At 46.9% G+C, this 15,941-nt stretch overlaps 1 protein-coding gene across 1 annotated transcript in view; it reads left to right on the top strand.

Annotated features, from left to right (window-relative positions):
* CSMD2 (CUB and Sushi multiple domains 2) overlaps nucleotides 1–15,941 on the top strand; it is a 513,762-nt gene that overhangs the window by 408,805 nt on the left and 89,016 nt on the right. Inside the window, 7 exon segments of the mRNA XM_057305507.1 lie at nucleotides 5,610–5,705; nucleotides 6,895–7,098; nucleotides 7,458–7,582; nucleotides 8,517–8,613; nucleotides 9,936–10,040; nucleotides 14,748–14,866; nucleotides 15,374–15,443. Of these exon segments, the coding sequence (XP_057161490.1) occupies nucleotides 5,610–5,705; nucleotides 6,895–7,098; nucleotides 7,458–7,582; nucleotides 8,517–8,613; nucleotides 9,936–10,040; nucleotides 14,748–14,866; nucleotides 15,374–15,443 (816 nt within the window).

Here is a 15,941-nt window from a genome sequence, read left to right as displayed (position 1 = left end):
TCAACAGAATTCTGAAAATCCCAGATTTTGAGATATGCCAAAATGCCAAACATCCCTCTACAAAGTTCTTGCCTCTTTGTTCATCACCAGTGAATAAGAGGGCATGTTTTATTCTCACAAAAACTAGCTAATTAAGGAAACAAAACATCATCAGTTTGAAAAGTGAAAATGGTATCTCATTTCTTAATTTGCCTTTTTTTATTACTAGTTGAGTTAACCTTTTTATAATGTAATTATTGGCCCATGCATTTTTTTATCTGTGAATTTAATTGTGAATTGCTGTTGATTTTTCTATTAGCATTTATCTTCTTATTGACTTAGGAGAGCTCCATTATTATTACAAGCTATGCATTATCATGTACCATAAAAACTTCATGTCTATATTATATGCTATAAAAAGCCTTCCCCTACAGTTTGTCATTTACCGTTTAACTTCCTTCAGGGTGTGTTTTAATGTCAGAAAATTTAAATTTCCCATGATATCAGATCTATCAATGCTTTCTTTTTTAGTTTTCTCCTTTTATGCTGATTGTGTAAATATTCTGTGTTTTCTTTTGCTTCTTTTCAGTTTGTTTTGCTTTAATACCTTTGGAATTTATTTTGATTTGTTATTTGTTATAGGGAATCTAACCATATTCTTTCAAATTTAGTTAATCAGTTGTCCTAACAGAATTTTCAAAATGCCAGATTTACATCTATTAAATTTTTATGAAGTTAAGGATATGTTTCTAGAGTTTTTATCCATGTCTCTAAGTATCTGTTTATTTTTGTATCAGTGTCAAAAAGTTTAGTGTAAGATTATGAAAATGTTTAATATTATAATTTTAAACATATGGTACTATAAGTCCCCAAACTCATTCTTTCTTTTGAATTTTTTTTGGCTGTTCTTGTTGATTTTTACCTCCAAATAACTTCTAGAAATATCTTGCCAAGTTAAAAAAAAAATTGCATCAGAATTTTCATTGAACTTCCATTAAACTTATTGATTCATTGAGGGAGAATTCACATCTTTATGATAGTCAGCTTCTTCCCTTCCAGGAACATGGTATGTCTCTCCATCAATATATCTTTTGTAACCTTGGGGACAGGGCTCTAATTTTCACTTCAGCTGTATTCATTTTGTTAACTTCCCTCCTAGATTTTTCATGGCAATTTTTGTTGTTGTTTTTGTTGTTGCTGTGAACGGGTCTCCCCTTCCCTCCATTATATTTTCTAGCTGGTTTCTGCTACTATATTATAAGACTGGTATTTTGGGTATGGTTATTTTGTAAAGTCAATGAACCCTCTGTAATAATGCTAACACTGCCGACTGATTTCTCCTGGGCCCTTTAGGCAAGAAGCAATACCTTCTGCAAATAAATTTGTCTCATTATTTTATCTCTTCCTTTTCGGTGTTTTTCTTTTATTTTCTTCCATTGTTATTGGTCTATTCAAGTATATTACCTCAATATCAATGTGGATATTCTATATTGTAGTAAAAAGCCCATTTTGTAATTATTTTAAATTCAGCAGCATAGGTTGTAGCATAGACTCTGATGCTGTTGAATCTCCTTTGTGTTAGCAGTTATAGCCCGTCCCTTTAGGTGCCAAAAGGCCCTACTGCCTAGTGCCTAGTGCCCCTCTTTTCCCATCGGGAGCAGGGGTTTTGTGTTGTTTTGTTGCGTTTCTTATTGCTTCTGCTTCCCAATTCTTCTGTGGACTTTGTTTTTTTTTAGTTAATTGACTTCTGGGTTTATTTCATAATGTCTCTTCTCCTGTTTTTCTTCAGATTATGCTGTTCTTCTTGTGCTAACTCCTTGAGTTTAGAGCTTTGTTCGTTATCTTCCCTGTGTAATAAAGAGCACGTGGCTAGCGGTACACTCCTCTCTAAGATAGTCCGGGCTTCGTGCTATGAGTATCGATGTGTGCTATTGTCCTCCTCGCTACTTTCTAGATAATCTGTCATCCTGTTTTCCTCGTTTTGCCTGAGTCCTTTAAGGCTGCCTTTTCTTTTCCTCCAGGAACTTGGATTTTGTTCTTGTTACATTTAAATGTTTGTGTTAATTTCTCATTTTATTACCACATGATGAGAGAATATAGCCTGAACCATTTCTGCTCTGGGGATGAAATGAGGCCCACTCAGTAGCCAAAGACATATTTTTAATTCCTTAAGTTTATCTCAGAAGAGAGTGTGTTCTCTGCAGAATTGAGAGGCCACAGAGGACAGGGAGCTCAGGCCCAGCGCTCACTGCCTGGCCCCTAATTTCAGCACTCGCCCTGGCCAGCTAGGTGTCTGTGGGGCCCGGCACTTGACCCCTCTGAGCTGCAGTTCCCTCAGCATAAAATGCAGAGAGGAAAACCTCTGCCTCCTGGAGCTATTGTTAAGATTAAATTAGCTTTGTAATAGCCATTAGGCCAATCTTACTCAATTTTATTATTCAATTCCATTCTATCAGTGATTCTCAATGAAATGAGTTTTTGATATCAACACCCCACATACGCACACCCAGCCGGGAGCATAAGTCAAGATCTCTTGGGGTAGGATGCTTTTTCAAAATCTCTTGATTTTCAAGATAGATAGAGGTATAAGTTTAGCTGTAGATACAGAAGTATAGACATAGGCAGAGAGAGAGAGAGAGAGGATACATTTAAGACCTGTATATGGAAATATGGATATAGATACAGATATAGATGTAAATGTAAAGGACCAATGGAGAGAAAGAAATAAGTATAGATGGATGGATGGATGGATGGATGGATAGATAGATAGGACCTATTGGTATAAATATCAGTATTCTCAGATCATCTCTTATTCCTCATTTGGAGAAACACTGATGAGGAGACCCTGACGCTGATGAGAGTGGTGTGCTCCCATCCCTAAGGGGTGTCGGGGTGGGGGGAGAAGCTTGAGGACCACTACTCAACAGTCTTCATTTTGTTTTTCTATTTGATATATCAGTGACTGAGAATGTTGAGGATTTAAAGATTCCATTTCAACTGTGATATCTTGTTGTCTTCTCGTGTTTCCAACCATTTTTGTGTCTGTGTTCACCTGAGAGATCTTTCCTCATTTTCTCTGAGAGTCTTTTTCTTTTAAGAGGATGTTTACTTACTTATTTTACATTTGGTCTGATAGCTGTCATCTGGTTTTGTTCTTTGCGGGGTTTTGTTTCTTTTGTTTTGCTTTTGCTTTCTTGCTTTTCCATTCATATCTGACCCATCTCTAACTTACAAGGTTTTTCTTATGTATATATTTAGACTTTCATATTAACATTATTAGTAGTTATTTGTAAATTATGGACTTCTTCCCCAAGAACAAGTGTTTACATTTGCATTTAGTTTTGCTATCTCATTGACAATAAATATTTAGGTTTAACTGTATTTTTCTGGTTGTCTTTATCCCTGAGAGTTTCTGATTTCCCTACTTACATTCATTTTTTTTTAGCAGGCTCATCACTGCAGTACTTTCTGTCACCTTGTGTGTATGAGTACATCTTTCCTTTGACGTATCATATAAATGACAACTTGATTGTAAATCAAATTATGGGTCACAAACTTCTTTCAGAACTGCAGCTGCTGTTTTCTTCTTTCCAGCAGTTAATATCACAGACAATTGGATTCCAACCTGATTCTTTATCCTTGTAGCTAACTCATTCTTTTCTCTCTGGATGCCTTTCATATTTTTGTGTATTATATTTAAAATTTAAAAGCCCACTAGGATATGTTACAGTGGAAATCTTTTTTCATTAATTATATCTGGCACTTTGAGAACAATTTTAGTCTGAGACTCAAGTCTTTCTTAAGCTTAGGAAAGTTACCTTCTTTTGTAAACTATTTCTTCTCCTTCAGTTTCTCCTGTCTTCTCTCTCTCTAGAATTCTTGATGTATGCATATTGGAGTTCCTTTGATATATCTTCCATGTCGCTTATGGTTTCTCTCATTATTTTCATCTCTTTATCCTTTTCCTGTGGATTCTGGAAGAATTTCCGAAATTTAATCTCCACTTCTCTGTTCAATTTCTATAGAATCTAGCTGCCACGTACTACTGTTTCTCAGTTCTGAAGGCTTTATTGATGTCAGAACTTTCTTCGGCACACCTGCCCTCTCTTACTTCATAGATGCAATTCTAGATCTAATCTCGCAACAACCACAATTGAAAATCTTCTGAGATTTTTGCCTGTTCTTTTTGTAGTTCACATAAAAATGTTTGCTTTGATTTCTGGGTGGTCTTCACCCTTAAAACTTTGGGAGCTTGTCTTGCGTCCAGGGATTTTACTATGTGCTTATCCATGGAGAGGGAGGTCTGTGTACATCCAGGGTTGGAAGTTGAAGTGGGTTTGTGAGAGATCACAGGGTCCCTAATCCACATATCAGGCCAGAGGATGGGAGGATGGAAAAGTAGAGTTTTGTTCTGCTCACATCTGTTAAAGAGCCAGAGACAGTGGTGATAATAAAGAGAGGCTTTTGCTTCATGAGTTTTCTTTTTGCTTTGGCAGCCAGAAATTATCTGGGGCAATGACTCCTAGCCAGGCTCAGCCATCTGGGTCACATGTAAATAGTGCGCTATATAAAACTCTCTACTCCCTGTGGCCAGTAGCATCACATGGGCTTTCTGGAAGCACTGGTGGACCCCACATGTGCTTCCCAGTGGCTCCTTGGCTGGTCCCAACTTCAACCTTCACTACAGTGGAGACTTAGCCTGGCTGTCTGCAAGCTCAGCTTCCCTTCTGGTGGTGGGGGCAGTGGCCATCTCAGGGATCCCTAAGGCTGTGGAGGGGCAGCATGCAGAGTGGCTGTGCCACTGCCTGCCAAGCCATATTCCCTCAACTGTCTCAAGAGAGTGATGATAATCAGGACTGCACTTCACAGCTGTTGGTCCAGTTGGTGTTGTCTTTACTCTTGTCCATCTGTACCACATCAAAAAGAAGATAGAACTTTATCTCCTGATATAAAGGCATCCTGTACCCATGCAGGTTTTCCCCAATTTGTTTGTTATCAATTGGGTGGCAATACATCTTGCTTTGCTTGTGACAGTCCCAGCTTTCACTTGGTTGTCCCAACATAATTATTAATAACTTGCCCTTTGGCTCTCACAAGTGTCCTAGTGTAAGCAATAAATTATACAATTGCTGTGGTTATCCATCATTTTACAGCATCTGGGAAGGGCCAGTTACTCTCAGATATTCACATCACCCTCCTTCCCAGAAGCTGGTGCCATTTTTCTTTTTAACGTCCATTTTCCAAGTAAACCACCAGTCAGTTTGGTAATGGCCATTCTCCCCATCCTTGTAAGTCAACATATATCTAGAAGCTTTCTCCTTTCTGGGAAGGTCATTTAATCTTTCTGATCCTCTCTTTCTTGGCCTATTAAATGGGCACTGAACTCTTGTCATGCCAACCTTGCAGTGGGGGTGAAGATAAGACCACGGATGCTAAAGCCTTCTATAGTTAGCCTTAAGCTATAAAGTGCAGCAAAAATGAAAGGTTTTATTTCAGGAGGACCTGGGATATGGAAGGAATTGCTGTGGGGGGGGGTATGGGAAGCCCTTTCTTCCTGGCCAGGATCTTCTCTACTGGGCTGACTGCTGGACTCACTGTCTTTCTCTCCTCGTCACCCCTTATCTCGGCAGGAGAATCGCTGCCCCTGGCCACCTCCAATCAAGTTCTCATCAAGTTCAGTGCCAAAGGCCAAGCACCAGCCAGAGGCTTCCACTTTGTCTACCAAGGTATGTAGGAAGTGGATGTAAGAGGTGTGGAAGCACTCTCAGTTCTTTAGTGACTCCCTGACCAAAGGAGCAGGGACTTTTGACCCCCAGTGTGGGCCTCAGTCTCAGAGTGCTGGAGGCGGTGACGGGTTTGTAGGACAGTCCCTTGAAATTCAGTTGGATTTAGATGCCCATTTGCCCAACAGACAGTTCTTGGACCAAACTCCATGTCAAATGAGGGAAGAAATCAGACACGGGAGGCTGACTCCTGCCCTCCCCCTCCCCCTCCCCCATTGCCTGGCACAGACCCAGTGGCATTGGGACGACCAGCCCAGGCGTCATACCTAGGCTCTCTCCCATGGAGTTTGGTTTTCTCTGCTAAGCACAATAAAGGTGTGGGGAAAACACAGACTTGGAATTAAGGTGGACATGGCTTTGAATCCCAGCTCTGCCACTTTCTAACTGGGCACCAGCTACTCCACCCCTCAGAGCCCTAGTTTGTTCACCTGTGAGATGAGGACACAAATATTACCCCACTGATGGAGCTAAGAGAGTTCACAGAATAGTTGGCACCAAGCAGGTGATCAATGTCTGTGCCCTTCCTCACTGGCCTTGAAAGGCGAAATCTTGGAGTGCCCTGGCTTTCACCTGCAGGCCCCAACCTCTCCTTGTCCAGAAGCATGCCCACTTTTTAAGGGCCCGTTCTAGGCATGTCGCATGCATTCCAGTGCCCAGGAGGAGCTGCATTCCCCTGCCACAGGGGCTTGTCAAATCTGGGACCTGGGTTAAATCATACTATGTGCCATGTGGGTCAGGGGAGGTTCAGCTTCAGGCCATGAGAGTAGAGCCCTGGGCAGAGTCTTAAGGCACGTGGGGAAAGAGGCCAAAGGCAGGGTGAAGGGAGGAAGAAGGGCCATTCTCTCTGTAAGGCAATGTGGGACACGGATAGTTGAGGGGCATCATGGAGAAGCCACCAAACCCAACAGGGCCTAAAGTCTGCCTCCCATGGTTTCCAGAAGCTGTGTTACAACTATATTTCAGTAAAATGGGCCTTGTCCTGGAAAACCCCTACCACTGCCCTGAGAGAAAGTGCCCAGAGCTTCTCAGGGTCCCATCCAGATAGTCTCAGCTCTATTACCATTGTGTGTCCATCCCTGGGCCAGTTTCCAGAGGGGTGAGGCCTGCCCCTCAGTGCCCTTGTCCCCTGCAGCGGTACCCCGAACCAGCGCCACTCAGTGCAGCTCTGTGCCGGAACCCCGCTATGGCAAGAGGCTGGGCAGTGACTTCTCGGTGGGAGCCATCGTCCGCTTCGATTGCAACTCCGGCTATGCCCTGCAGGGGTCCCCAGAAATCGAGTGCCTCCCTATTCCTGGGGCCTTGGCCCAGTGGAATGTATCCGCGCCCACCTGTGTGGGTGAGTACCTGGACAACCAGGACTCCGGGGAGTGGGTGGCCAGCGAGACCCAACAGCAGCCCCTGTTGACCAGCATAACTTACTTAAAGTAGGGTGTCCCATTCAGGCCAAATCACTAGTCCTGTGGGTTGGGTGTGAAGACAGCAAGGAGACGGAGCTGGAGTTCCTGGAGGAAGGATACATGGGAAGGAGGGTTGGAGGGACAGGAGCCATAGAAGGAGCAGGGATGGGGGCCTATGGGAGAAGCCAACAGCCAGCAAGGGAGGCTGGGGGGCCTGGGAGGAATGTTTGGGGAGGCTCCCCTGGGGGACTCAAAGACAAGCAGGAGAAACCTCTGACCAGAACCGCCTCCTTCCCAGTGCCATGTGGAGGCAACCTAACGGAGCGCAGGGGCACCATCCTGTCCCCCGGCTTCCCAGAGCCCTACCTCAACAGCCTCAACTGTGTGTGGAAGATCATGGTCCCCGAAGGCGCTGGTATCCAGGTAGGGGCTAGGGGACGCCTCAGTCCGGCAGGTGGCCTGGAGGAGACATTTTAGCCCTGTCCCTGCTCCTCAGGCTAGATGTGCAGGTGAGGTCCACAAGCAGAAAAACATACCAGCTCAAGGCCCAGAAGCTTCCGGGGGTGTGGAGAGAGAGAGACGGGTACCTCAGGAAAGAGAAGGGGTGGCACCAGCTCGGGCCATCGGGGAAGGCCAGAAGAGGAAATGGGCCTGGACTGAAAGAAATACAGAGATTGAGGAAGATTCATAGAAAATGTTTTTCTGATGGCTTGAAGGGTTCTTTTCTCAAGATGATGGGGGATGGAAGAGGGGACATTTTAGGAGAGGGCAAGGAGCAAACAGATGAGGCATAGTGAAGCCCCAGGCACACACCTCGGTGTCACACCTGAGCCCAAGCTGTTGGAGCAGAAGGGGGGCCAAACTGGTCCCCGGCAGTGAGAGCCAAGTGGAGAAGGCCTCGGAACTGGTTATGGCAGCAAGGCCACTAGAGAGGCAGCCAGCAGGGACTCGAGATGGGTAGGTCTGGCCAGGAGTGGGTTCCTGGACCCTGCAGGATGTCTCATGTCATCCAGACAGGAAAGTGGGCAACCCAAGGAACATGTGAGAGATGAGGAGGGGGCTCTTCAGACTGAAGTAGTCTCACTTCCTGAAATTCCCTCTCCCCATTCTCTGTCTGACACAGTACCCCACTGTCTTACGACCCTTTGTTTTACATCTGTGTCCCCCACTGAACAAATGAGGTCCTCAGGGGGGTAGGTACAGCACTTTTAGGAGACGGACATAGCACAAGGTCAGCCCCGGACTGGGTGCTCAGGCCTGGCATTAACTACATGAATGGAGAAGAAGGGAGGGAGGGACAGACAGACAGATGGACACAGGCTGCCTAACCAGCAGTTCGATCCCTCTGCCTTCCCAGATTCAAGTCATCAGTTTTGTCACAGAGCAGAACTGGGACTCTCTGGAGGTGTTCGATGGTGCAGACAACACCGTAACCATGCTGGGGAGCTTCTCAGGTGAGTGGGGCTTCCAGGGACCTCAATTCAGAGGGCAGTGGTGGGCTTCGTCATCATCATCACCACCACCATCATTATTATGATGACATGCAGTTCGTGTGCCATAAAGCTCACCACTTTAAGGTGTACAAGTCACAGATGTTAACTAGACTCATTTTGGTGATCGTGTTGCAATATATACAGATACTAAATCTTTCTGTCGCACACCTGAAACTAGTATGTTAAATGTCAATTATAGCTCAATAATAAAACAATGATAATGCTACAGTGAAAAGAGAGTGTGCAATTCAGTGGCTTTTAGTATATTCGCGAGATTCTAAAACTATCACTGCTATCTAATCCCAGAACATTTTCGTTACCCCCCCCCAAAAAAAAACAGATACTCATTTGCATGCACTCCCCATCACTCCCCCCCTCCCCCATCCCTTGGCAACCACAACTTGGCAACCTACTTGCCATCTTTATAGATTCTCTTGTTCTGGAAACTTCATATAAATGGTATTCTACAATATGTGGCCTTCTGGGTCTGGCTTCTTTCACTCAGCAGCATTTTTCAAGGCTCACCATTTGTAACATGCACCAACACTTCACTATGTGGATAGACCAGATTTCACTTATCCATCCATCAGCTGATGGACATTTGGTTGTTTCCACTTGTTGGCTCATTATGAATAATGCTACTATAAACATTCATGGAGAAGTTTCTGTGGGATATGATTTCAGTTCTCTTGGGTATATACCTAGCAGTGGAATTTCTGGGTCATATGATAACTCTATATTTAAATTTTTTGAGGAACTGACAAACTGATTTTGAAAGTGGCTACACCGTCTCCCACTCCAGTGACAGACTTCTCACTGAGTATGGTGTGTGCTTTTGCCCAATGACCAGAGCAATCATTTGGGTCCTTTGGGCTTCAGAATACCATGTTGCCAAGATATAAAAAGGATTCATGTGCACTGTATAAGCAGTCCACACTGCCCGGATTGCCCAGAGAGTTATACCTGTCAGAGTTATTTGAAGATGGCTGGGAAGGGGACCAAACTCTTCGGCTGCCTGTGGAACTCCCCCTCCTGCTGGCATATGGCTCTGCCACTGCTCATTTTCTAGGAAGTTGGAGGTCTCCTCTCCCTCGGCCACAGAAGAAGGCCCAGCAATCTGGGGGGAGGGAGGGTGCTAATTTGTCATGTAGCAAATATGATAATTGGGGACATTTGAGGGTCCTGGGAGCAGAATGTCAGCAGGTAGCAAAAGCAAGAGAAATGGGAAGGAGCTCGGGGGCGGGGGCGGCTAAGCGTGACTGGTCCCTGTCTTCTTGCCCTAGGAACAACCGTGCCTGCCCTCCTGAACAGCACCTCCAACCAGCTCTACCTTCATTTCTACTCAGATATCAGCGTGTCAGCAGCCGGCTTCCACTTGGAGTATAAAAGTGAGGGTCCAAAGTCTCAGCTGTGTACAGGGCTCAGGGTGGGAACTGACAGGTACCGAGGACCCACAATAAGCAGGGGGCACACTGGGGCTGTATGTTCTCCATCCCGCATGACCCTTACCACAGACCTAGATGAGAAAGCTAAAGCTCAGAGAAGGTCTGAAACTCCTCAAGACTGCCAGCCAGTAAGTGGCAGAGCCAGGATTCTCACCCCAGTGTCTGTTACTGAGACACCTGTGCACGTCTCCTGTGTCCGCACCAGGAATGGGAAAGAAGGCCCGTCGTTGGCTTAGGTCCAGTATAGAATCTGGGATGTACGAAAATGCAGGTGCTCTCCTCCACGCCTGAAACTTGTCCTCCCCAAGCCCCCGTTCTGTGATGCAGCCGTCTTTGAAGTTCTTGTCCTCATGAGACACTTCACTCCTCTTGCACCAGATTTCTCCCTCCACTCTCGGAACCTTCCATCTTGGCTTCCAGTGTCCCAAAGTGGTCACAATGAAAAGCTTTTAGAAGAAAAAGGCTTGTGGACGTGCCTGGTGGGGCAACAAAGACAGAGGTTGCTGGGGAGACTGTTTTCATCTTGGGACAGCCTGCCATTCTCCTTCCCCTCTGGGTAGAGGAAAGAATAGGTAGACAGAGGCATTTGTTATACATTCATCCAGCAAATAGTTACTGAGTGTGTACCATGTGCCAGGTGCTATGCTGGGTTTTGCGAGGACTGGGTAAGATCGAGATGAGTAAGTCCCCTCAGAGTCCATCAAAGAGAGGCAGACACCTGGACAGAGAAGCACGTTACTGGATTCCAGGTGCTCTCATGGAGGTCCCCAGCTGGTGGAGCAGTGGTTCAAAGGAGAGCATGGTCACTTCTCCCTAGGGCAGGTGGAGAGGTCGATGTCATGAAGAAACACTGAGTGTCCACAATGTGGCAAGCCCTGTGTAGGTGCCCACAGAACAAAGATGAATAAGACATGGTTCCTGCCCTCACACACAAAGTCCAGAGAGACAGAGGGACGAGGGAGCAATAATTTTAGTGCAGCCTAATGGCTAAGGAAGTACAGAAAAGGGGAGCTGAACCTGGCCAGGTGAGACCTTACAGAAGGGGATGCCTGAACTAGGTTTGGAATGAGAAGTCAGAAATACGGGAAGGTAGAGTTGGCTTGACCATCTTGGACAGCGTTGGGCCCTTACAGATGGGAGCCCCAGTTGGCTCCAGAGGCCTGATAGGGTCAGCATTGGATGTTAGGCGGGTGCGCAGCTAGTTTCCAAACAAATGAGCTTTATCCAGATGGTTGGGAGAGGATTGGTTGGATCCTGGGATGCTCGTGGCCTGAAAGAACTGAAGTGTGCACCTGGCAGGAAAGACCTGGGACAGCTTGAAGCAAAGACCCTGAGGGGCAGAGGACAGGACAGGGACCTCCGACACCTCCCCCCCCCCCCCCACAGACCTCAAAGCCTTCACTCTCCTGCTGGAGTCAAGTATGCCGGGTTTCTTGAATAGTTCACATTTTTCTTTTTACCCTTTTGCTCTGCTCTGATTTTGTTTTCTTATCCAGTATTTTCCTCGGAGTCCTTAAACGTTCCCTCGAAACTTTTCTTTTCTCTCTATACTTCCTTCCTAAATCTCTTTTCATTCTGCTGCCTCATTCCCAGAAAAAAATTCATCTCTCCTCAATTTATTGTTGTTGTTGTTCAAGGGAACTGGTGGTTTTCTTTGTAGCTGATGTGTATCAAGCCCTGTCCTCTCATGGTGGGAAGGGCTGAGGGAAACCCCAAGTGACTGAAACTCCCAGGAGCCGAAACCATTTTTGTTTTGTTAACCTACTGTTCTCTTAATATTTGATAATCTACAAAGAGGGTGCAGAGGGGAAGAATTAACTGTAGAGGCAAATGGTTTTGAAGAGTACTGAAAAGTCATAGCTACTGCCACGACTCATTTAATGTAGATTGAATTGAACTGGAAATGTGACTATATGCTTTTGAAAGCAATAGATTGCATATGATAAAAAACAATAATTCTCCCATGGTTGTAAGCATGGCTTAAATAAAGTCAAGCTGTGCACTATGAGAGAAATTAGAATGGACTTTTCTCTGTCTCTTTCTTTCTCTCTCGTATTTCACTTTTCTCCCCATTCCATTTTTTTCTCCTACCACATTCCTTTGCTCTTGCTTTCCCTTTTTTCCTCTCTGCCCTCCTTATTCTATCACTGCCAAGTGGTTAAGAAGGTTTCAGGTTACTAAGCTGTGGTCACCCCACAAAATACCGAAATACCGAGTTGAGTTGCATTGCGTTTTACTTAGAGGAGGAGTGGGGAGAAAGAGACAAGATGACAGCCAGGATGTGGTAGTTCGGATTCAGCGTGGTCCCAGTTTTAACCCTGCCCTCGGGGTCTCTTGCCCAGCTGCTGAGATTTGTGGACATAGGCCCAAACAGCCTTCATTTCCAAGAATCACATTCACTTCTTTAAAGCACATGCAGGAGGCCCCTGGGTGGTTCAATCGGTTAAGCATCTGACTGTTGATTTCGGCTCAGGTCAGAAGCTCAGGGTATTGAGATTGAGCCCCCCCTCGGGCTCCACACTGTGGAGCCTGCTTAAGGGTCTGTCTCTCCCTCTGCCCCTCCTGCCCGCCATTTGCATGCGCGCTCGCTGTCTCTCTCAAAAAAAAAAAAAAAAAAAAAAAAAGCGCCTGTAGGACAGGAATTGCCTGGCAAGGGCACAAAGAACTTTCTAGAGTTAGCAATGTTCTGTAGTTTTGATAGGGGTTTGAGTTCTACAGGTGCAGGCATTTGTTAAAACTCAGCAAATGGACACATAAGATACATGCATTTTGTTATAATTTTGTTCTATTTGAACTTTCCTCTGAAGGAAAAAAGCACATGTAGTTATCGGATGCACATGTCGACTCTCAGCTCTGATGTGGAATGAGGACCCGTCAGCTGCTCCATAGGAGATGGGGCTGGTGGTTGGTGGCCTCGGCTGGCCAGCCCTGCCCGTTCCTATTCCACAAGTGCCTGGCTCCACGCAGGCACTGCATGCATGTGGCTTCCCCAGGAAGCCCGTATCGCACAAGGGATCTGGGATCTACTAGGAGGGCTATCAGAAGGTACCCACCAGGAATGGACCAAGAGGGCTGAGGCTGCACCTTCCAAACTCTCTGAGCTGTGCAGGTGCCTAGGATCAGACCCAACCATAAAGTCTGTTCGCCCTCATCCCTGGAAAACTGCACTGCGGGTCCCATGCATCAATACACAGGGATTTCTTTAGTACCTCTTATTTCATCTTAGTTAGTTAGTTAGTTAGTTAGTGCATCTTAAGTGCCTGCACCTGCAGAGGGGCCCCTGCAGGGCACATCCCACCCGTCAGGAGATGCTCCACTCCCACTTGCGAGTTTCCACCAAGAGGGAATTCAAAGCTGGATGAGGATGACTTCAGGAGGGGAAGTGGGGAGAGCAGGGCTGGGTCGCCTGTGAACTCATGCGGCCTGTGAGCTTGGCCTCCAGAATTAGACTGGGCTTGGTCTGAATCCCAGCTCTGTGGCTTGCTACGGGGGCCTGCCTCTGGGCCTCTTGGCCTGCGTCCTCACCTGTGTAACAGGATGATGCAAAGACCTCCTTCAGGGGGCTGAGATGATGCGGGGACACAGATGCCCCAGCCCTGCTCGTGGGAAGTCTCCGTAAGTGCTGCTGTAGTGATGCTGGTGGGCGGGCAGGGAGGAGGAAAGTTCGGATGGATGTCCTAGCAAAGACCACGTACAATGCTGGGTATAGAATAAGGATCGGATAAACGCAGATGAACTTGGAAACTCAAGAAAGGAGAATGGGTGTTTGAGAGCTCTTAGAGGTGATCTTGGAAAGGGATCGGGCCAAGTCCAAGAATGTCCAGTGAAAGGGTGAGAATCTGAGTAACACTCAACGGGGACCCACTTTGAATTGCTGAGCAAGGCTGTCCATGATTCAAGGAGAGAGATTCAGAAATGTCAGTTGCCTCTGAGCACAGGATGGGCCTAGGGCAGGGAAGGAGAGGGAGGCTGTGAGGGGTCCGGCAATAGCAAGGACCAGGGTTGACCATGGGGGATTAAGCATGAGGAGCCCCCAGTATTACTCCTGGAAAGGCACTGACCTCATCTTAAAAACATAACAGAAGAAATAAGGCAGCAGAGAGTCTCATCCGCTGGCAAACTTGTTTTTGGACAGTCTGTCCCAGAGAGTGAGACTTTCTGAGCCTCCTGAGTGACACTGAGAGGCCTTTTCTGGTAACTGCTCTCCTTCCTCTTTGCCTTTCTTTCCCCTCTCCCAGCTTCATTGCCCCCCAGGAATTGTCTTCTTAGAGCAAGGAAAATGGAGGGAAGTTGGGGGTCTGGGAGTGCAGGAGAAGCTGGGTGGAGAGGTCTGGGGCTTGGAGCCAGGGCTGGGCATCTCCCTAGCTCCAGAGTCGTCCTACTGAGCCCAGGGGGCAGCCACAAGGCCCGCGTGATGCCCACCCACCCCAGGGAGCATCGGTCTATTGTGCCTCTGTGTCGTATAAATATTCTGACTTTGTGCGCTCGGGGACAAGAGAGTTGGGAAGACCTGGCCTTGAGGCGGAGGGCAGAGAAAGCACAAATTGGAACCCCTTCTCCTCCCTGCTGCCAGCATCACCCTCTGTCTACCGGTGCACTGACCTGCCGGGCTTGTCCCTCCTCCTTTCTCTTTGCCTCTGTCTCGTCTAGCGGTGGGCCTGAGCAGCTGTCCAGAACCAGCCGTGCCCAGTAACGGGGTGAAGACTGGTGAGCGCTACCTGGTGAATGACGTGGTCTCTTTCCAGTGCGAGCCAGGATACGCCCTCCAGGTACCTCCCCTTGACACCCCGGGGCAGGAAACAGGTGTCCCCAAGATGTGCTTGGCCAGCCGAGCTACAGTCACTAAAGAACAGGGAGAAGGCCCTCAGGTCCCCCAGGGACCACTGTCCTTTCCCCGAGCTGTTCATGCAAAAGACGAGCTTTGCTGACTTTGGCGATTTAGCACCAGCCAGCCTCAGAATGTGTTCCTGCAAAGTTTCGGTTTGATTAGACTTCAGGAAAATTTAATCTTCCTTTGAAGGCCATGAGGGACTCTAGTAATTAAAGGAGTCTCACAAGGAACCTTCAGTAATGAGAATTCCTTAGTAATGGCTGTTAATAAGCATCCTTCCCCAAAGTCTCTCTCCCTCTGCCTCATCCCACCCCACAGAGGGTTCGTGTATCTTTGTGTATCCTGTTGCTCAACACAAGGCCCCTAAACAAGCCCCCTGCTCTGGTTGTACATACAATTGCTCCCACGGGGGCAGTGAGCCCACCCCTGTTCCTGATCCCTCCAGGGCCACGCCCACATCTCCTGCATGCCCGGAACCGTGCGCCGCTGGAACTACCCTCCGCCGCTCTGTATTGGTAAGAGAGCCCCGACCTTCTCCGCTCATTCATACCCATTCCTACCAGAGATTTGGGCTCAGTGACATGTCACAGGGATCGCGTTCACATCAAAGGACAGTTTGGAGTTTCGGGTCTGTTGGAAGGGAGTAGTTGGAGACTGGCGTGCAGCTCTCGCCCAAGCTCTTCATGACTTTTGCAGACCTTCACCCCCAGAATGAGGAATCGAAGGGGGCTTGGCCATTTGAAAGCATTACGAAGACCATCCTGATTCCAGATAATGGACCAAAGCCCAGATGAAACCCTCTGGGTACTTGAGGACTTCCCCTGTGCCTTTTCATGGGACAGACGGATAAAATCTGCCACTAGAGAAATGGCGGGGGCGGGGGGTTACAGGTGAAACAAGGGCTTAGCTCAGTTGGGTTTCTGAAGCTTCTCGTCAGGTTGGGGGAGGAGGGACGTAACATTTATGGAGCGCCTACTATATGCAAGTCACGTCGCTGTTTCGTCACATCAGCT

This window comes from Ursus arctos, unplaced genomic scaffold, assembly GCF_023065955.2.
Source record: "Ursus arctos isolate Adak ecotype North America unplaced genomic scaffold, UrsArc2.0 scaffold_32, whole genome shotgun sequence".
Taxonomy (NCBI): domain Eukaryota; kingdom Metazoa; phylum Chordata; class Mammalia; order Carnivora; family Ursidae; genus Ursus; species Ursus arctos.
This window is presented reverse-complemented; position numbering and strand designations above follow the sequence as displayed.